Below are 23,504 nucleotides of genomic sequence, written 5' to 3' on the forward strand. Positions count from 1 at the left end.
GATTCAGAATTCCTACCTTCTCCTCAACCACGAACTATTCAAGTGTTATTCTCTGGAGAAAGCATGATACCAAAATTTACTTTCTCAGCTATGTTATGAAATTTGAAGGGATTCAGAAAAGATTTACAAGATAGTTGACAGGCTTGGAGGGTTTAAACCATAGGGAGAAGCTGAATAGTTGAGGCCATCTTCCTTGGAACATCAGAGGCTGAGGGATGACCTTATAGAAGTTTATAGTGAAAGATGCCATCCTAGCTTCTCATCTAATTCCTTGCTACCATGCTCTAAATCTACCCAAAATGTAAAGCTGCAATACCCTACTCATGTACAGAGTAGGGTATTGCAGCTGGTCTACCCTACATGTGACTCCAGACCTAAAGCAGCATAGTTGACTCTTAACTGTCCTCTAGGCAAGTAGGGATGGAAAATAAATGATGTCCTTTATAACAATTTTCACATCCTATGAACACATTAAAACACAATCTAATCCATTCATTAATTTAAGGATTCAAGTATCAAGTCTTCCTGGCATTTGTGTTGCACGAAAAGTCCCGGTCCTCAGTCTACTGTGTAAACTGAGAGCCCTTAAACAAAGCAGTCATCTTGTTGCCCTCCTTCAAGCTCTCTCAGCACTCTACATCACAATTAAATGTAAGTGCAAGTTCTTGTTGCGACTGGACGACCAGAACTGGATACACTGTTCAAGATGTCAACTTACCAAAGTTTTAGACAAAGAAAGGATAGCATTTATTCTTTCAGATTTAATTTGCACCGATACATCCCAAGATGCTATTTGTTTTTGCATTAATTTTAACAATGGTCATTCACTATAAAGGAGAGACACTTCTCGACCTCAGCAGCTTTTAATAAGCAGCTCTTAAATGTACAAATTTGAAGTAGGTTCTAGCCGGACTGATCACACCAATTTTAAACAAATGTACCTGCCTGATAAAATAAATCTAGCTTTACTTACAATTTATTTTACTCATCCCCAAACCTCAGACTTGCAAATAATGCTGACTCGTGTAGAAATCCACCAGTTAACCCCACACTAAGCCACTAGTGTAAATAATTAGTCTTGCCACCACATCAAAATATTTCCATTTCTTACTGAGCACGTGCCTGTTAAACTACAGGACTCCATTTTATTTAATGGCTTTAGGACGGCACCTTGTCAAAGAGTTTCCAAACTTAAGATATTGAATAGGTTTTCAATGTTCATGACTTTGTAGCTTTCAGAAGCAAATATCCAAGTTTTTGGAACAGGATCTTCTCCAGGAACCATGTTAAAATTCCCAAATAACCTCTTCCTGACTGATTAAGAATGCATTTCTTATAATTCTTTCTCACCATATTTGCAACAAAAATTAAAATAATGGGCCTGCAAATGCCTGCTTCTAACTTATTGCATTTTAAAATTGGTAACTCATGGCACTCCCTCCAGTCTGTGGGGACAATCACAGGCCGTAATGAGTGTGCAAGCATGAGTGAGTTGCTCACAGAGCACAGATCCCAATCTTTTTAAACACAGGTTTACATAAGCATGGTCAATGTATGACATTTTCTCCTGCAAAATCTCTACTTCAGATGTTTAGTTAAAGCATCAACCTTATACTGCATTCTTGGCAATCCAGCACAATCTTCAGTAGTGATGACAGATGCAAAGCAACCAATAAAATCCTTTCATACCCTGCATGCTCACCAGAATCCACCCTGATTGATGCCCTGCAAAGTCCTCAATTCCTGCTGACACCAGATATACATTTACAAAATATCTGACCATTATCATGCCTTCTCACGATCCATTTCTCTCCTGATCATTTGGCGGCTCTGCATCTCTTACTGACTCTAGTTGACTTGGATACTCATCTTATTACCTTTATTTTGTTTAAACCCAAAAATTTACTTGTGCTTTAGCCCAGTTCATCCTAGACATGTTCAGTTCATGAATTTAATAGAGTTATATTTTGTAAACCTATATCCAAAGACGCAGCTGTCTCTGATATGGGCGAAAAAACATTGAATTGAGAGATAAAGAAAAAAATAGAAATGTTTTAAAATTTAATATTCATTTTCTAAACAAAATCTTCACAGCTATTAATGATTCCAAACTAAAGTTGATTTCCAAAGCCAGAAACATTGATAATTAAAGATTACCACTGTTAAGAACAATGCATTAATTAATTTGATTTGGTGTGTATTAAACATGCTTCAACTTCAATGTTCTTGTGGATTCATAGGGATAAGTATGCAGGGCTGGGTTGTTTACAAGCATTTCATTGAGACTTCAAGAATGTGAGGGAACAGCTCAATACGTTAAACAAAACAAGGGTGCAATGACACAGAGGAGGTAGAACAATGCAGAAAATCTGTCAGTATCGTGTCTGCCATAGACTGAAGGACTGCTGTTTAGGGAACTCATGGGGTTTACTTCAAGTCACAATAAGTTTATGTTACAGTTTATTTTAGATGCCTTGTGGAACAAATAATAACTGAAGGAAAAAAAATCTCAAATGCATTTAATAGAGTTACACTTAGTATACTTTAACTCCAAAGGCACCTTAACTCCAAAGAATCTCAAATTCACTGGAAGGAAACAGCAAAAGCATACCAGCCTTTGCATGAAGCCTTAATCCGGAGATTGTGTTGACTCTGCTGAGTTTTGGGTGTTTGTAAGGATAGAAAAAAATGTGAATTTGAATATTTTTTCAAATTAAATCTCTCCAATCTCTCCTTATTTAGTGTTATAGAGTTCATTTTTTTTTTCCTCTTGACAAATGAAGGTTTTCTGATTTTTTTGTTAAACGTACACTGGCAGCTCTTGTGAATCTGTTCAAATAACTAACAAGAAAACCAAAATATTAGGATCTAACAAGGCTAGGTTTGACTCTGGACCAAGCCTGTCCAGTATTAAGATAAAAGCACAGTTTCACAACAGGAGATTTACTTGCAAAGTGCTTAAATACAAGTTAGTATCTGCTTTATACAGGATAGGGCCTTTAACTTTGTCACGTGGAAACAGCGGTACTATTTAATCACACATCTGCTCCTCACCAGACGCTGATACACCATTGCCACATAGCTACTGATAAGTGCTCACCATTATTTTCCCAAAACAAACCTGACCTATTAACTTTGGTCAGTAGGGCAATCCAGTTAAGTTTCCTCAAGCCTTCTGCCATTTTCACATAATGAGCCATAAAGATCTGGGAATAACATTGGTCTGAATGATCATGTTCAGTTTGATAATATAGCAGATTCAATAACAGAGAACTACTACTAAAATTATGAACTTTAAAAATGTAAAAATGAAAATTTGTTTTTGACACAAGGCACAGAGCTCAAGTCAGAGAGTCAGAGTCATAGAGATGTACAACACGGAAACAGACCCGTCGGTCCAACTCGTCCATGCCGACCAGATATCCTAAATAAATCTAGTCCATTTGCCAGCACTTGGCCATATCCCTCTAAACCCTTCCTATTCTTATACACATCCAAGTGCCTCTTAAATGTTGTGATTGTACTAGTCTATGTTACTTCCTCTGGCAGCTCATTCCATACATGCACCACCCTCTGCATGAAAAAGTTATCCCTTAGGTCCCTTTTAAATCTTTCTCTTCTCACTCTAAACCTATGCCCTCTAGTTCTGGACTCCCCCACCCAAAGGAAAAGACCTTGTCTACTTATCCCATCCATGCCTCTCACGATTTTATAAACCTCCATAAGGTCAGCTCTCAGCCTCTGATACTCCAGGGAAAACAGCCCCAGCCTGTTCAGCCTCTCCCTATAGCTCAAACCTCCGTTATGACACGGGGCAAACACTTCTGCTAATTTAAACAGGCACACAGAAAAGCTCACCTTGCCTCATAATCTGCTCAACTACGAGTGACAGAGAACTACCCAAATTCCATTATTTAAAGAAAAAAAAACAATTTATTATTTAACTCCAAAAGAAACATGAAACATCAACTATATGCTCTGTAAGCCTCCTTTGCCTTAACGATTTATCTACCTCCCACTCAACAACAATATACTGATCCGATAAAGCCCCTGTTAATTTACAAAAAGATCAAGTTTTAAAACCAGTTACCATCTTCAGGTGTCGAAGGTCCTCAATCAGTAGTTTCTCTCTAGATCGTTTTCAGTCTTCTGCTGCACAGATTATTCATATGAAAGGGTACCTTTCAAACAGAAGGTCTGCAGGCAGTTTGTATGGCGGTAAGTGCTTTTGGTCTCTCTCGGGCTAACTGTTCAAAATGCCGGCTTTTTATGCCCCAAAACATTGGATCATCTCATTGGTTTATGTCATTAAAACAGTAAGATTCAAATTCTATTGGGTTTTAGTATCTTGGGGTATAGTTTAAGCTAATTGGCTAAATTCAAATTGTTGTGGAAACACAGCAACTCAGCTCAGCTATTTGTTTCACAGCCAAATGATACAGTTTTAAATTTTCCAGCACACTCTGTGCCTGCTAGGTGCATGCCAGCTTTCACACTCTCTTAAAGGTACAGTACATGCCTTCAACTTCATAACACCACCAAACACCAGATCTGTACCTTTTGATTGAATTTATGTAAACATTTCATATTTCATGGTAATTTTACATTCACATTATTTTCCCAGATCCTGGTTACGAGAACAAACCCCCAAAGAGGTTGGTGAAAACTGCTTCTTCCAGATCTCAATGTGGCATTTCAGTGACTTAGAATTTTCTAACAGCACCAGGTTGTTGGGTAAATACTTGTTATGATCATTACAATGTGACAAAGCAGTTTTAAATTAGGGGTCACAGCTTTCCATACACAAACCCTTGTACAGATATGCACATAATAACCCTTCATTATTGCAATGAAGCTTTTGTGAACCACAAAAATTCTAGTGTTTCAAAAAGATAAAAGATCCTGATGAATTTTGTCATGATTATATTTTACTAGTGTTGTCAAAACAAAACTATGGCTTCTATTAAATCAGAAAATTTGATCCATATTAAATTTCTTCTTGAACTGAGAACTAAAAGAACTGAACAATAACTACATAAATAGCTGTAATGTATTTATACAACTACATTAAAAACTCTAATAAACATTTATTCACTAGCTCCATAATGTAATAATTAAGCATTAAAATTAGATATAGATCACGTCTCATGCAAAGAATAATTTATGTTAAATTATAGAAAGCCTTGTCCTTCATATTTTATAAGAATAACTTCCACTAATGCAGGAGTATGTTAATCCAGGAGCAGCACACTAGTTTGAGAGGCATAGAAACTATCTTGGTTGCGATGGCCTGTCTTGTTCACATCTTCCATCAGAGAGCCAAACATTGAGTGACAATTAAGCAGATGATGCTACACTGGGCCTCCTTATGGTGCAGTGGTAGCATCCCAATTTCTGGAGTGAGAGGCCCACTTGCTCCAGTGGTGTATAATAGCATTTCTGAACAGGATGATTAGCTAAATATGTTAATTTTTTTTTAGAAAGCACCCTGTAAAACAAAAATAAACAAACATTCCGATCTTTCCATCAATTCAGGAACTCAATAGCTTATGTCTCAAAGATAGTCCCTTTTTTCCAAAAGCTGTTCCTTGGCTGAAGGATACTTTGTCCTTGATTTTTTTCCAGAGGGGTAATAAACCCAGCCGGGCTCCAATCAGTCTGGTTTGGTACAGAGATGAAAAGGATTTTGAGGACCTTTTGTTTATATGTAACAGATAAGACTTCAGGTCAAAGTGGTCATGTTTTAGAAGTGACCTGGATAATGAAAGGGAGTGAGAGTGTGTGTTACTGGAAAAGCACAGAAGGTCAGGCAGCATCAGAGCAGCAAGAAAATCAATGTTTTGGGCCAGAGTCCTTCCAGCAACACACACAACTCTTATCTCCAGCATCTGCAGACCTCACTGTTTCCCAATGATAGGGAGTGGTCAGCTCTCTAACTGAGCAATTTAGTTCAGTCTTGAACTGGTGAGGAGTTCAACAGTGAGTTGTGTGGAAACTCTCTCTTACAGCCCTTCAATTTCAACCTGTAAGCATGCATTTCATTTATACTGGGTTTTAAAGGGAGTTTGCTTATTGGGACAGTTGTGTATATTCAGAGCAAAATAATTAAGTCTGGTTTGGATTGACTGAGTTCTGTAGGGATGTTTTATTCTGTTCTTTGTGTTTTCTGTGTAAAGTTGTGAATAAACTTCTGTCTGTTTTAAAATCTAGTAGTCAACCTAGCTAACTTACTCCGGGTAATGTTCACTGTACACTTACTGAAACAAATTTCAAAGTTATGGTCTGGTACTGTCTGCTTAAGAATGTCTTGAGTGGTATAGTCTAGTCCATAACAGTTCGTCTGGTCACTGCTGGTGGGTTCACTGTATCGTCGAATTCTCTATTCCTGAGATGCTGCCTGGCCTGCTGTGCTTTGACCAGCAACACATTTGCAGCTGTGATCTCCAGCATCTGCAGACCTCATTTTTTACTCACTGTACAGGGAGCACTACAAACAAATCCTGGTGTATTTGTTCTCTTCTGCAGTCAATGAAACAAGTATCTGGCTGGGGGGGTGCCGGGGACAGACTTCTCAGACTCAACACCTGCCATCGCTGTTGGTTTGAATTTGTCGGTGTTAGACCAGGTGAGATGCATTAGCTTTCGGAGCGCTGCTCCTTCATCACCCAACAATCAGCTGATGAAGGAGCAGCACTCTGAAAGCTAGTGCTTCCAAATAAACCTGCTAAACTATAACCTGGTGTTGATTTTTTAAGCTTGCTATTTATTGACTCATCTTCACCTCCCAATCAACCAACACACACCTGCAATTGCTTGTGCCCAGAAACCCCCTCCATCCTAAGCCTCAACTGGGTGCCATATCAGCAAGTTACCTCCGCCTAGCAGTGGAACTGTTCGAAACAAGAACATCATCAGCTTCTGATGAGTCAGCAACTACTTGGAGGTCAGATAATTCAGTTGATTGGACAGCTTTGCAGAGTGATGCCACTAACAGTGGGGACCAATTTTCGCACCAGCTGAGGTTACCATTAAGGAGTCTCTTCCTCAACCTCTCCCCTCACCCGAGGCATGGTGACCCTCAGATTCAACCATGAGAGAGCAGCCCTATGCAGTAGGACTATAGCAACATTACTAAGAGATAGGATTTTAGCCCTGGGGAAATGCTGACCTGTCAATTGCCAGAGTGGCACAAGATTTAATGTACGTTTTCAAAAAGAAAGGATCCAGACATCTCACTGGCTCTCAGGTTGACAGCAAGATGCCCACTGCCTCCGTGAGATTCCACTCACTATTATTATAGATATTCTTTCTTCCTCCCAGCAATCAGCATCCTTTCCTTGGCAGGAAACTGTTACTAACTATTGGTCTCAAGTCGCCAATCCTTGCAGATTGCTTGGAACTCCCCAATCTCCAGGGCACCACTGTAAGCAAGCCTGAGAAAATTAATTTCAGGCCTTTAAAAACTAGAACATCAGAGGTTTTTAAAAAGCTTTGATCAGTATTAAGCATTATACTTCTGAGATGGGCAGAGCTTTGGAGACAAAAAGCATGTGAGATGATAGCCCCTGCAATGGAGAGAATTCCTTATGCTTACACAAAACTTGATTTAACAGAGCAGTCAGCAGAGTTCGGTTCATGGCTACTGTGTGATTAACAGTGTGAAGTTCAATCCAGCTGGGGTAAACTCAGGGTCTGCCCGTGGTCCTGTCCTATTGTAAAATCACAGCATGAGATGTGGTTTGACAACATTCAAACAAAGATGTGACCAGACAAAGAATTATGGGTTTAAACATAACTTAAGGCATCTATGAATGGACAGACTTCTAAATACTTACATAGTACAAAGTACTGTAAAGTTTTAGATACTGAGTAATAATATTTACATCCTGAGAAGGGCAATACAGCTATAGTCAACAAATAATTCAATTATACAAATCTTTAACACTGCATTGTTCAACAGTATTACTTTTGAAACAATGATTGATTTATAAACAAAACAATATCGCTAGAACATGAACGGTTCTTTTCTTGAGCATTCAAGGTCCAGTGCATAATTTCCATACCCAGATGTGGCTCTCAGGCTGTAAAGTTTACCCAGCCCTGTATTAACCCATTAGGATGCTTGCAGAAAATATCCAGCTAACAGCTTTGATGTGACATAGTTAGCTTCCTTAGTGCCAAAATACTTTGCACATGGAGAGGCAATTACACTTAATCTTTCTCTAAAATTGCTCCCTGCAAATAGGGCAAGACATTAACTAGAATTCTTCATTTATGCCCCATATGGGCAAGTGAGCAATTTTTGCAAATCAAACAATTTCTATCATATTTATTGCAAGGAAAAAAACATTTTTTAAAATCCATTCCAACTTGTAACATGAAAATATTTCAGTTTTCAAGAATCATTCTTCCTATCTTAAGTATGAAAACTTTGTAGTTAAATTCTGTTGCTTGAAATTAATGCTTTACACTACAGAAGCTGGACAGCAGTAACTGCTCTTTCGAGAATTGCAACCTTATGAAAATGGTTAAATCCTCTGCGGTGCTTTTGCACTGGTTTGCCAAGTTTGATTAAAAGAAAATTGGACACCCCCACCCTATCAGAAATATTCATCCATTGGGGAAGGCTGAAAGATTGTACTGATCTCTGCATCCACAAATCAAGAATGAAACAATAAACAATTTTTGTCAAGTTCAGTGACAATCCAAAACATTTTTACGCTGGAATGAGGAAGGGACAGTGGGAGGAGAGAGACAGGCACACAAACAAGGGCAAAGAGAAAAATATTTGAAAACAGTTAAGTACCTACATTGAAACATTTAGAATGAGCTAAATTACAGATTCTAATAAAATAAAGCAATCAAACTGCCTTTACCATGAGTTAGGCAGGCAGAAAAAAAAGGGAAGAGCAAGGTCTTTATCAGATTGGGCCTGTACTTGTTGGAATATGGACGAATGAGAGTCAACCTCATTGAAGCATAGAAGATTCTTCAAGAGGACTCGAGGATGCAGAAAGAGTGTTTCTCCTTGTGAGGGAGTCTGGGACCAGAGGGTATAATCTCAGAATAAGGGATTAAGACAGAGATGAGGAGGAATTTCTTAAGAAGAACAAAGAACAAAACAGCACAAAAACAGGCCCTTTGGCCCTTCAAGCCTGCACCAACACATTTTGCCCTTCCATACTAAAAGTGTATTCAAATCCAAATCCCTCTAATCCCTTCCTACTCATGCATTCACATCCAGGTGCCTCTTCTTTCAGAGACTGGTGAATCTGTGGAATTCTTTACTGCAAAAGGCTGGGTCATTACGTACAGTCAAGGCTGAGACAGACAGATACTTAATCAGTAAGGGACTCGAGGATTTATAGGGAAAATGAAGTTAGGCTTTCCAGATCAGCCATGATCTCACTGAATGACAAATCAGACTCAATGGGTTGAATGGGCTAATTCTGTTCCTGAACCTTATGGTCTTTTGGTCTCAAGGGTCATCAAATCAGAGAAACTTGAACAGAGAAGTCATTTAACTGACTGTGGCTTTGATCCAGTATTATTAATAATTTACTTTCAATTATTATCCAATTGATTGAAACAGTAATTGAATTATCTTCTACGTCCATTTACAATCAAATATTTTGTATAAACACCTGAAAATATTTCTCCCAATCTTCCAGAAACCAAAATTTCTGTACACTTAGCAGCGATTCAATGATTAGTGAAAATCATTTTCCATCATCCCTTAGATGGGTCTGTAAATACCAGCTGATCTTTTCAAACATTTACTCGGACATCCCTACAACCTTTTCTGTTTCAGGTACATTTTTCTATGTCTTTGGCGCACCCATCATCTGAATACTGCCAATCTGGGAAACATCCACCACTTTCATTCTCTGCTTTCTATCCTTTAGCCAATCTCTTACCAACATATTGTTTTACCTTTAATACCATGGACCTTAATCTCAAAGTTTGGCTCAGTGCTGAGCACTGTTGTCTCATAGCACCAGAGACCAGGTTCGATTCTACCCTCGGCCAACAGTCTGTGTGGAGTTTGCACATTCTCTCATGTCTGCATAGGTTTCCTCCAAGTGCTTTGGTTTCCTCCCACAGTCCAATGACATGCAGATTAGGTGCATTGGCCATGCTAAATTGCCCAAAATATCCAAGGATGCGTAGGTGGATTAGCCATGGGAAATGCAAAGTTACAGGGATGGGTTTGGGATGCTCTTTGGATAGTCAGTATGAACTCAATGGGCTGAAAGGCCTACTTCCTTGCTGTATGGATTCTATGATTCTACTATCATTTGAGGGAAAAAAAAATCATATTTGTTGAGTAATGTTCTGGCCTTAACAAACCAATATTTACAAACACTAATTAATTGTTCTTGCTTACTTCTTGATAATTCTGGAACCTAGTGGGAAAAATAAATATTTTTATTTCAAGCACTCTCAAAATAATTTCGGTCAGAACTAGATACAGACTGAAAACTCTTCTAATTTGCACAGGATCATTTCGCAGCCCCAACCACTACATTCACTTTAGCACCAATATGGCATTTTTAGATTCCTGCATCTTGTGAACTCTCTGAAGGAGGTTTGAAAGGAGGTTAGGATTATAGACAATTTTGTGCTTTAGGACAATGCCTATTAGAAGTTTACCCAAAACCGCCCAAACTTATTGCAAATAAGAGAATTCCATCCCTTCACCCTGAATTACACTCCAGTTGAAGTCCCAGAATTGAAATACCAATTTAACTTGACCCACAGTAACATGTGTTTCCTCCCAAGCTCTAACTTATTAAAGGTTCACCAATTGTCCTCCTTTCAATTGCCTCTAGCAGTCTTCTCACCCAAAGCAATCTTAACTGTTCAGCTGCTACTCTTTCAAAGAATTACCTCAGGTATGAATGAGTCAAAATACCAGGTTCTGTGCTGCATGATTTTTGGACATGCACCATGCTTGAATGTTTTGATAATTTCAAAATCACCTGACTATATCTTCTTCTTCTCCACAAATGCATTAATAGTAAATCACATCAACTGTTAATGCAATTGATGTCTTAACTCCATATATATCTATTAACTATTTCTAAATGTTCTCCCATCATCCGCCTTTATAAATGCAGTAAAAACTCAAGCACCATGTTAAGCAATTTACTTTCTGCTATCAGAAAGCTTAACTATCTTTTCTGAAAACCATACTACTATTTGTGTACCTAAACAAGTCTTAGCACTTCTGTGCAAAGTTGACCACTCCTGCCATATTGCCAGATGAGGCTGCCAAATTTATGTTATGATCTGGTTAAGAACCAGTAACATTTGTGTCTCAAGTAGACCAAGTTTGAAATTCCAGACACTTAGAGAATAAAGGCACAAGATTCCACAGGTTCTCAACAATTACACAAAATCAGAACATCAGATATATATAAATATAAATAAATGTATTAATACACACCTGCAAAATACTTACACTCCTACATCTAGAATTGACATGAGCTAAATATGGATTAACAGATAAACTGTAGTTCATTACCACGTAGGATAGATTAAATAACAAATTCCATCAAGACAGATCCCACATTCCTCTCAACAAATCTCAGGCATTCATGGTCTTCATTTCCATGAGACCATTGTCCCATTATTCCGGTCAGACTGTACTCCAGTGTCTGAAGAGAAACAGCCCTACAAAGCTGCACTCCAGCATTTATAAACAATCCAATTCTAGCTCTCAAGCTGCTTCTAGCAAAATCCAACTGCCCATGGGCCATCCTTTGCCATAACGACATAGAACCAGCTACTTTTACTGACCTTTTAACTAAGGAAAGCAGCTGCTTTCTATCCATCTGTTCATGCTCCTCATGGTGTATGCATCTCTTAGATGTTTCTTTCTCAACATTTCCTGTTCCAAAAAAGACAAACCAAGCTTTTGCAGTCTTTCTTCAGAACTAAAACACTCTATCCCAGGCAGCATCCAAGAGAATCTCCTCTACCTGCTCCAGTGCAATTACATTCTTCATATCGTGCAGTGACAGAACTGCACTCAGTACGCTAGCTGTGGCCTAACCAAAGTCTGCACAGCTCCAATAGAACATCCTAGCTCGTATAATCTTTGCCTCAAATGACAAAGGAAACTGTAGCATATGCAATAAGTGACTGTCCTCGAACAGTACCACTTAAGAAAATGTTTTAATTTGCCAATGATGAAAATTAAGCATTTCATTGAATCTAACTATTTAAAGTAATCGAAAGACACAAGTTAATTTTTAAAAGTCTCTATAAGATTAAGTCTTGGCAACTGCCCATAGGCTGATGTCATTTTCTTTCTTCAAGAGATTTATCGATCACTTTCTCATTGAGCAATAACCAAATAATGTCTTCCAATCATTTCATATAGTACACCAAGAGCTATTAATCAAATATCTATAACAGAAATCTTGCATGAATGCACACTTCTAATCAGCCTTTCCCATTACAGATTTGTATATCTATTTATAATAGAAAGCATCTATAACTTTACTCCACCCAAGTATGAAATCTGGCTTCAATTGCCCTTTGCTATACTAATGAAGATCAACTGCACAGAACAGTCATTATTTTGTAGAAAGTCCAAATCAAATGTTCAGAACTACATCAAATTCAGAATTCTATCAAGTTCGCCCATGACAGATGAAAGTCACGTGTCCTGAATTTACCTCTGTTTGAAGTATGGCAGCTCTCTGTTCTTTGGCAGTGAGTGATTCTTTGAGAACCTCAATGTGCTGTTTACAATCAGAATTCTGATTGTTCAATGTTTCAAGCTTGGTTTGTAAGGCAAGGAGTTCAGATTCCTTCTTGGACAAATCTTGTTTTAACTGGTCGATCTATAATTCAAATAAAATACACTAACATTACAAAAAATGAGGAAAATGACAATTCATAACAAAATAGTTGATTTAACTGATCATTTGGCTTAAGCCAACACACTCCTTCACATAACAGCAACACTGTTTAATCAACACAGAGGATTTGTTTTCATTATCTGACAAACTAAAAATTAATCTTCAAACAAATATAATTTTAAAAAATATTTCTAAAAACATTTAGCCATAAATTACACATAATATAATTCAAAATGGGTAAAATACGCAGGCATCCAGTTCCTTTATTGAAAACAAATTGAACTGAAGGAGGTTAACAGGCCAATAACTGCCTACCCTCGGCATGCTGTACAGTTCAGGAAGAGTACAATGTGAGTTTTTAATATAGTCTTTTAACACTGTACATCATTACGCTGCAATTACTACAGTGGGCTTCGGTCAAATAATATTAAGAGCCATACATTTAGCAACACTTGCAGAAACATAAAGTGCAGTGTTTCCATGTTGTTTTTCAACAGTAAAGCCAAGGATATTGTAAATGGCACCACAGGAACATGGCCATTCATGAGCAATACAAGACCACAACAAGTCTAATTTACATTTGTCACCTTCATACATGCACAGTACAAATGTACCAAACGTGTAACAGTGGAGAAACCTCCACTCTCAACACGTGTCTACAATTTGTTCATGTATTTAAAAAGCTCTAGTTAGCACCAGGACACAATGCCATGACATTAATTACTGAAGATACCTGAAGTAATATCCCTGCTTTCAAACTGCTAATATCAAATAATTGGCTCTTCTAAAAGAAAACTGAATGTATTGCAAGGCTCATTTAAAAACTACAGCAGTGGTACTACTTCACTTCAATTGCCAAATGTAAACGTTGGCAAGGAACTTCCAAGGTGTTTAAGATGCATGTATATAAACTACAGTCATTCAGATGCTATACTTCCAAGGATCTTGCTAGGGCAACAAATGTGGTCTTGCCACTAATGCAGTCATCTGAATATGATAGTGCAAATTATTTATTTCACAGTGCAGATGGCAGTTGGTAAAGAAATGAATAATAAAGTGATTGCAAATCCATGAAGGAGTTTCAAATCAAAAATCACAATGTGGATTTAACTTAGGAAACACTAATTTCATAATACCTGGTTGGAACTGTATTTATTCAATTGGCTGTAAAGTTAACATTTAGGCAGTGTTGCAAGGGATTCTGCATTAATGCCACACCTATAGGACCACTTATCACAAGTTAAATATATCTTATAAAAACGGTTCCTCCTCATTTCAGTACTAAAGGGTCGGCCCTTCACTTGGAGGCCATGCCCTCATTTCCTAGTCTTTCCTCTTAGTGAACATAGAACATAACAATGCAGTACAGGTCCTTCAGCCCTCAATGTTGCGCCGACCTGTGGAACCAATCTAAAGCCCATCTAACACCTACACTATTCCATTCTTGTCCATATGCCTATCCAATGACCAGTTAAATGCCCTTTAAAGTAGCCGAGTCTCCTACTATGCAGGCAGTGCATTCCACACACCTACTACTCTGATTAAAGAAACTACCTCCGACATCTGTCTTATATTTATCACTTCCCAAATTAAAGCTACGTCCCCTCGTGCTAGCCATCACCATTTGTCCAACCTATCTAACCATCTGATTATCTTATATGTCTCAATTAAATCACCTCTCAATCTTCTCGTTAACAAAAACAGCCTTAAGTCCTGATTTGGAGATGCCGGTGTTGGACTGGGATGTACAAAGTTAAAAATCACACAACACCAGGTTATAGTCCAACAGGTTTAATTGAAAGCACACTAGCTTTCAGAGTGACGCTCCTTCATCAGGTGATTGTGGAGGGCTCGATCGTAACACACAGAATTTATAGCAAAAATTTACAGTGTGATGTAACTGAAATTGTATATTGAAAAATTGATTGCCTGTTAAGCCTTTCATCTGTTAGAATACAGTGATATTTTCACTTCTTTCATGTGTAAATCACAAAAACTTTTTTTAAAGTTGCATTCTCAGGTTAGCTGTTAACAGTGGTGATAGCTAGACAATATGTTGAAGGTGTTAGCCCCCTGTGTTCTCTGTCTATGCCATGGTGTTTAGATTGATTCTAATTTAAAAAGAGAGATAACAGAGTTTTACATAAATCCATGCAGTTTTTGAGCTCAGGCAGCAGAGGAAAGTAGCCGAGCAGAGGCTGATACCTAAGTTCGGTACCCATAGGGAGGGCCTCAACTGGGACCTGGGGTTCATGTCACATTACAGGTGATCACCATTGCACTACACACACACACACACACTCTCACAGACACACAGTCACAGGTACACACACTCTCTCTCACAGACACACAGTCACAGGTACACACAGACTCGCACGTAGACACCCACACACCCTTATAAACACACACACTCCCACATGCACCCCCTCACAGACTTAAGACACTCTGCACTCACTACACACACCCCACCCCAGACAGACAGACAGACAGACAGACAGACAGACAGACACACACACACACACACAAAGACCCACATGCACACATATACTTTGTGGGGTGAGTTTGTACTTGCAGAGTTACATTGCACTTTGCTCAAAAACTGCATTCATTCATGTAGAACTTTGATCTCAAAAACTGCATGAATTTATGTAAAACTCCGTTATCTCTCTTTTCAAATTAGAATCAATCTTAAACATCATGGCATAGACAGAGAACACAGGGGGCTAACATCTTCAACATATTGCCTAGCTATCACCACTGTTAACAGCTTGCCTGAGAATGCAACTTTAAAAAAAGGTTTTGTGATTTACACATGAAAGAAGTGAACCTATCACTGTATTCTAACAGATGAAAGGCTTAACAGACAATCAATTTTTCAATGTACAATTTCAATTACATCACACTGTAAATTTTTGCTATAAATTCTGTGTGTTACGATCGAGCCCTCCACTATCACCTGATGAAGGAGCTTCGCTCCGAAAGCTAGTGTGCTTCCAATTAAACCTGTTGGACTATAACCTGGTGTTGTGTGATTTTTAGCCTTAAGTCCCTCAGCCTTTCCTCGTAAGACCTTCCCATCATACCAAGCAACATCCTATTAAATCTCCTCTTAACCCCTTCCAATGCTTACACATCCTTCCTATAATGCGGTGACTAGATCGGCACATACTACTCTAAATGTGGCCACACCAGAGTTTTGTACAGCTGCAGCACGACCTCGTGGTTCCGAAACTCAATCCTTCTGCCAATAAAAGCTAACACACCGTATGCCTTCTGAACAACCCTATCAACATGGTGGCAACTTTCAAGGATCTATGCACCTGGACACAGATCTTTCTGCTCATCGACACTGCCAAGAATCTTGCCATTAGCCTAGTACTCTGCATTCCTGTTACTCCTTAACTTTTCCACATTAAATTCCATTTGCCACCACTCACGTCAGCTCTACAGCTTATGTCCCTCTGTAACCTACAACATCCTTCATCATTATCGACAACTCTACCGACCTTAGTGTCACGTGCAAATTTACTAACCCATCCTTCCATGCCCTCATCCACGGCATTTATAAAAATGACAAACAACAGTGGACCCAAAACAGATCCTTGTGGTACCCCACTAGTCTTCTTTTAGCTAGCCAACTGATGACCCAAACCGTTAAATCACCCTCAATCCCATGCCTCCATATTTTCTGCAATAGCCTACTGTGGGGAACCTTATCAAGCGCATTACTGAAATCCATACACACCACAAACACTTTACCCTCATCCACCTGTTTGGTCTCCTTCGCAAAGAACTCAATAAGGTTTGTGAGGCACCACCTATCCTTCACAAACCATGTGACTATCCTTAATCAACTTATTCCTTTCTAAATTATTATAAATCCTATCTATCACAACCTTTTCCAAGACTATACCCACAATCAAAGTAAGGTTCATTGGTCTACAATAACCAGGGTTGGCTCTACCCCTCTTCTTGAGCAAAGGAACAACATTTGCTATCCGTCACTCTTCTAGCACAATTCCTGTAGACAATGGTAACAAAGATCAAGGCCAAAGGCTCGGCAATCTCCTCCCTGACTTCCCTGAGAATCCGAGGATAAATCCCATCTGCCCCAGGGATTTATCTATTTTTTTTTACACTTTACAGAATAGTGGAAACATTTTCCCCAAGCCCAGTCTATCTAGGCCTCTCAATAGTCTGCAAGTTCACTGAAAGCAGTCAAATATTTCTATACTTCACAACATTTACCAAATGAATTGTCTTTGCACTTTTTCAGTCAAAAAACCAGTTTGCAAGATCAATGGGCTCATTCTTCAGTGTGTGACAAATTCACTGACTCCATTGAACTTGTGTTCCAGACTCTGTCATCCTAATAGGCCAATCTTCTTGACTCTAAAGCTTATAACTTCCCTCTGCCCAACTTGAAACCTCTAAACTGGACACATCCTACTTTTGTCCATGAAAAGTTAATTCCTGGTTGAGAACATTGCTTTACACATAAAAGTCTGTAGTTACGGTTTTCATAAAATAATGTGAAATATTGTGGTATTCAATCCCCAACAGACCAGCAAAAAATTCACTAAACTATTTAATGGAAATGGAACTTGACTTAATTAATCACTAGATCATTGGAACTGAAAAGGAATAAAAATATCCACCCCATTGTTATAATCTTTGCAGTTCCAAACTTACATAGTGTAAAACTAACTCATCAGGTTTCAAACTACTGCTCTGCAGTCAGGTCAAGAACAAAATCTGAATTTAGATTGAAATTTGAGTGTTGCTGCAGAACAGAAAGTGTATTGCACAAAAACGATGGTTAAAACATGAACAAATGAAAACAGAAGGCCAAAGCTTACTAGAACGAGTGGGAGAAAATAACAGCTTTCTTGAGACTGCAAATTGCTTTCTTTTTAACTGCAGAGAGATACATCACCTCCCCTTCAGCATCCGAAGATTTCTCACTGTATCACTTACATTCACAAGCCATTCAGTTACCCAGGAACCCGAGTTGCTGTTATCAAGCTGATAACCTTAGGCATCCACAACTGGTCACGACAGCACTAACCTTACAGCTACTTGCTGCCATGATACCTTCCTTTTATGTTTACACTCCAAAACTACGCCATATGTTTTAAACCATTCCCCACTGCTTGTAAAACAGCATTATAAACATCACCCACAATGGATTTCCCAAACTTTTAAAAGTTCACCAATTCCATCCACCGATCTCTGCTGTAAAACCATTCTTTTCCCAAGTCAGTGCACAATGACAAATAAACCAAAATAAACAAAAGAGCTCTTTACAACTGAAACATCTCAGCTTGGGACCATTAGTTCTGTAACACAAGTCAGCACAACAGCCAGCATGATGTCTGGGCTCACAATTGTGGCTTTATTAATTCAGCTATTTTGCTATCCAGAGAGTGAAATTAATTAGTTACAGACAGGCATCCATGATCATCAGAAAGGTGGATCATCTATTTGTCCAGCTGAAGATGGTTGCAAATGCTTCAGCAATGCCCTTAGCAGTCACATGCTGGGCTCCACTCTTATTGAGGTTCCTGATGAAGGGCTTATGCTCGAAACGTCGAATTCCCTATTCCTGAGATGCTGCCTGGCCTGCTGTGCTTTGACCAGCAACACATTTTCAGCTGTGATCTCTAGCATCTGCAGACCTCATTTTTTACTCCACTCTTATTGATGATGACTCATAATAAATTGTCAAGGTGGATAGAGAAAATTGCCTCCATAACTGTGTCACACAATGATTTCACACTGTTGGTACTGCTTGAAGAAGCAATTGAATATGACCAGTATATATGGCCAGTTCCATTATAAAAGGTGAATACAAATATTTATAATCAGAAATGAGAAAAGGGTCTGTATATCAGTGTAAAGTTTATAATTTTGAAGAATACACATTAATCATTTTTGTTCCAATTTATTGTTAAGAGAACGTAAGGCATGAACAATGGAACCGAAGGCTCAACATTTCCTCAAGCAGATATTCAGACTGATATACCAAGAATTTATTTGCGCCCAAACTAAATTCAATGAAAAGACCTCTGTTCTACAAATGTTGGTCATCAGGTTTCTTCTTTTTTTCCTCATCATTTATATAACCTCAACATAGGCCTTTTATGCGAGAAAACATTTAAGGGCAGAAAAATAAATAATAGTGCCACCTCAAAAGGTCACCAATTGAATGGAAGGATTTGTATAATATTTTAGAACTCATAACACAAAATTAATTATGGATGGATCTGGTGAAAGAGCTTTGTGAAGATTCATCAAAACATTACTATGTTCACAAGGGATAAAATAGATTCATTTCCTTGAAAGTTCGTTTTATAAATTTTTAAGTAGACAATAACTAGCATATCAGAATACGTAATATTTTTCAATTAGTCTCCAAAAAGTAAGTCTTTCTCGTGGGTTATTTTGCCCAGTAAGTGCAGTTCAAAGGCTAATAGCAGTTGGCATTTTTTGATTCAGAGATAGCACATAAAGAATGACAAAAATGCACAGCCTGAAGCAATGTTTTCACGGACTTGGTTATCACTTATCTGTCACAATCTTTCTACTTCATCCAGCATTTATTTTTATGAGCACAATGTTCAAATCCCACTAATATATAAGAAAAATCAAAGCCTTAGTTACAACCCAGTTAGCTTGTTCATATTTTATTTTGTTAAGATTGAAGACATTATAACTGACATATGAATTGACGAATGCACAGAATCTGTATGGAATCTTAGAAGGCATTCACAAGGATTGTTATTTGTTTCAGGATTAACGGTCATTTCCAAGAATATAGTGCTTATTTAAGCAATGATGAAAATTAAAAAATGAAAATAGAGAATCAAGGAGTTTGCTCATTCTTCACAAAATCTGACAATTCAACAAATCACAACAATTTAACAAATTACCCTTGGCCTGTTAACCTTCTGCAGACCTGTTACAATCAGGTGAGAAGGAGTGAATTAGCTCTGCTCTTTTAAACCCCATCAGTTACAACAAATATTTTATTTCTGTTTAGCATGCAGCTATACCTCACTTGAATTAAAGTGTAGTACTTGCGCTTTGCAAGATGTGTTATTAATAAACATTTTAAAATCATTCATTTCTGAATTTGGAATTTTGAATTTTAAAGCATATGGGTTTATTATGTGTCGAAAGAAGTTTAATGAATAACTTGGAAGTATCTCTGTAGCTATGGTTTAAAAATGTCAGAAAGACACTTCTAAAATATGTTTTTGTTTACATTTGGAGAGTTTATGAATGGACAACATTATGAACAGTTCAATCTGATTTGAAGACTCTGGAATGTGAGTTTTGACAAGATTTGTAGCTCAGGTTGAAGTTTTGGATGTAGGTTTGCTCACTGAGCTAGAAGGTTCATTTCCAGACGTTCATTAACCTACTAGGTAACATCTTCAGTGGGCCTCAGGCAAAGCAATGCTGAAAATTCCTGCTTTCTAATTATATGTTTGGGTTTCTTTTGGATAGTGATGTCATTTGCTGTGGTGATGTTATTTCCTGTGAAGTCACTTCCTGTTCCTTTTCTCAGGGATGGTAGATGGGGTTTAACTCATTGTGTTCGTTGACAGAGTTCCAGTTGGAATGCCATGCTTCTAGGAATTCTCATGCGTGTCTTTGTTTGGCTTGTCCTAGGATGGATGTGTTGTCCCAGTCGACGTGATGTCCTTCCTCATCCGTATGTGAGGATACTAGAGAGAGGGTCATGTCTTTTTGTGGCTAGTTGCTGTTCATGTATCCTGGTGGCTAGTTTACTGCCTGGTGTCCAATGTAGTGTTTGTTACAGTCCTTGTATGGTATTTTGTAAATGACATTAGTTTTGCTTGTTGTCTGTATAGGGTTTTTCCAAGTTCATTAGCTGCTGTTTTAGTGTATTGATGGGTTTGTGGGCTATGATGCCAAGGGGTCTGAGTAGTCTGCCAGTCATTTCTGAGATGTCTTTGATGTAGGGGAGAGTAGCTAGGGTTTCTGGGCGTGTTTTGTCTGCTTGTTTGGGTTTGTTGCTGAGAAATCAGCAGACTGTGTTCATTGGGTGAAAATGTGTTGCTGGTCAAAGCACAGCAGGCCAGGCAGCATCTCAGGAATAGAGAATTCGACGTTTTGAGCATAAGTCCTTCATCAGGAAAGGTGAAGGGCTTATGCTCGAAACGTCGAATTCTCTATTCCTGAGATGCTGCCTGGCCTGCTGTGCTTTGACCAGCAACACATTTTCAGCTGTGATCTCCAGCATCTGCAGACCTCATTTTTCACTGTGTTCATTGGGTACCCATTCTTTCTGAATACACAGTATAGGTGATTTTCCTCTACTCTACATAGTTCCTCTGTGCTGCAGTGTGTGCTGGCTTGTTGTAATAATGTTCTGATGCAGCTTCATTTGTGGGTGTTGGGATGAATGCTTCTGAAGTTCAACATTTGGTCGCTCTGTGTTGTTTTCCTGTAGATGCTGGTTTGAAGTTTCCCATAGGATGTTCGCTCTACTGTGACATCTAGGAATTACAGTTTGTTGTTTTCCTCCTCTTTAGGTGAATTTTACGCCTGTAGGGGTATTATTGATGGTCTTGAAGATTTCCCCTAATTTGTTTCATTTAGTGATGACAAAGGTGTCATCCACATAATGGATCCAAAGTTTGGGTTGGATGGTTGACAGAGCTGTTTATTCGAGTCTCTACATGACTGCCTGTGCCAAGAACCCTGATATCAGAGATTCCATGAGTGTCTCATTGGTTTGCCTATAGGTTTTGTTCTTGAAGGTGAACTGTGTGGTAAGGCATCGGTCCACCAGCTTGATGACATTGTCCTTGTTGATGAAGTTACTGGTGTTTGGTGTATGTGTCTTTATGTCTTCTAATAGTGTAGTCAGTCTTTCTTTGGCCAGGTTAATGTTGATTGACGTAAACAGGAATGTTTTTCCTGGGCTCAACAGGCACCGTAAGTTGAAAAAAGACTTTATAAAGTTTTGGTTTGGTCAGTTCTGTAGATATCATACCTATGGCCAGATGTGTAAAGCAGCTATTTCTAAGAATGCAGAAAGATCCTTCAGTGCTGTAAAACAAACATTCCCTTAGTGGAAGGAGTTTATTTTAAAAGTTGCAGACCAAAAGACTTTGTTTAAAACCCAGAAATGATAATGTGAGGCTTAGCCATATGAAGAATCAAGGAAAAGGCTTCTCACCACCTTTCTCTTGTGTTGAGTTGCTCTTTTATTTTCTATTCCCTCTCACTGATGAGTTATTTCTTTATTTGTGCTCTCTTTCAAGTGAAAGCACTATGATTTCCGTTTCCCTTTCTAGTTCTAGCTAATTCATCTGCAGTGGAATACTTGCTAATCAATTGATTCATCAATCAGGTTTGCACTACTGTTTTTTAAAGTTCAATTGTTATGCCATTATCTCAGTTACATTTACTTTCCTAGCCCCATGATTAACTCTAAACCTAACGTTTCAGCCACTTCAAAAGCCCAATCATAGAGTCATAGAGATGTACAGCATGGAAACAGACCCTTCGGCCCAACTCATCCATGCTGACCAGATATCCTAAATAAATAGAGACCAATTTGCCAGCATTGGGCCCATATCCCTCGAAACCTTTCCAATCCATGTACCCATCCAGAATCCTTTTAAATGTTGCAATTGCTAATACCTCCTCTACCACCTCCTCTGACAGCTCATTCCATAAACACACCACCATCTAAGTGAAAAGTTGTCCCTTACATCCCTTTTAAATCTCGCCCCTCTCACTTTAAACCTATGCCCTATAGTTTTGGTCTCTCCTACCCTGGGAAAAAGACCTTGGCTATTAACCTATACATGCACCTCGTCATTTTATAAACCTCTATAAAAGTCACCCCTCAGCCTCCAATGCTCCACATAAAACAGCCTCGGCCTATTCAGCCTTTCCCAAAGCTCAAACCCTTTAACCTTGGCGACATTCTTGTAAATCTTTCATGAATCCTTTCAAGTTGAACATCATGTTTCCAATAGCAGGGAGACCAGAACTGCATACAATATTCCAAATGTGGCCTAACCAATGGCCCATACAGCTGCAACATGACATCCCAACTCCCATCCTCAATGTACCGACCAATAAAGGCAAGCATACTAAATGCCTTCTTCACTATCCTAACTACCTGTGACTCCACCTTCAAGGAACTATGACCCTGCTTTGTTCAGTAACAATCCCCAGGACCTTACCATTAAGTGTCTAAGTCCTGCCCTGATTTGCCTTTCCAAAATGCAACACCTCACATGTAAACTAAAATCCAACTACCACTTCTCGGCCCACATGCCCATCTGATCAAGATCCGGTTTAACTCTGAGGTCACTTTCTTTGCTGTCTCACCTTCTAACTTTGGTGTCATCTGTAAACTTACTATTAATCTTATACTCACATCCAAATCATTTATACAAATTATGAAAAACAGTGGACCCACCACCATTAATTGTGGCACACTACTGGTCACAGATCTCCAGTCTAAAAAGCACTCCTCCATAACCACCTTCTACCATCGAGCCAGTTTTGTATCCAAATAGTTAGTTCCCCCTGTATTCCCTGTGATCTAACCTTGCTAACCCCAGTCTACCATGTGGAATC

At 38.6% G+C, this 23,504-nt stretch overlaps 1 protein-coding gene across 3 annotated transcripts in view; it reads right to left on the minus strand.

Moving 5' to 3' along the window:
• Positions 1-23,504, minus strand: part of LOC132822339 (ERC protein 2) — an 820,981-nt gene that overhangs the window by 576,080 nt on the left and 221,397 nt on the right. For all 3 annotated transcript variants that reach the window (XM_060835591.1, XM_060835589.1, XM_060835590.1), the window contains one exon: positions 12,687-12,854. In XM_060835591.1, coding sequence (XP_060691574.1) covers positions 12,687-12,854 — 168 coding nt within the window. The remainder of the gene's footprint in view (positions 1-12,686; positions 12,855-23,504) is intronic.

Source organism: Hemiscyllium ocellatum, chromosome 14 (genome assembly GCF_020745735.1).
Source record: "Hemiscyllium ocellatum isolate sHemOce1 chromosome 14, sHemOce1.pat.X.cur, whole genome shotgun sequence".
NCBI lineage: Eukaryota > Metazoa > Chordata > Chondrichthyes > Orectolobiformes > Hemiscylliidae > Hemiscyllium > Hemiscyllium ocellatum.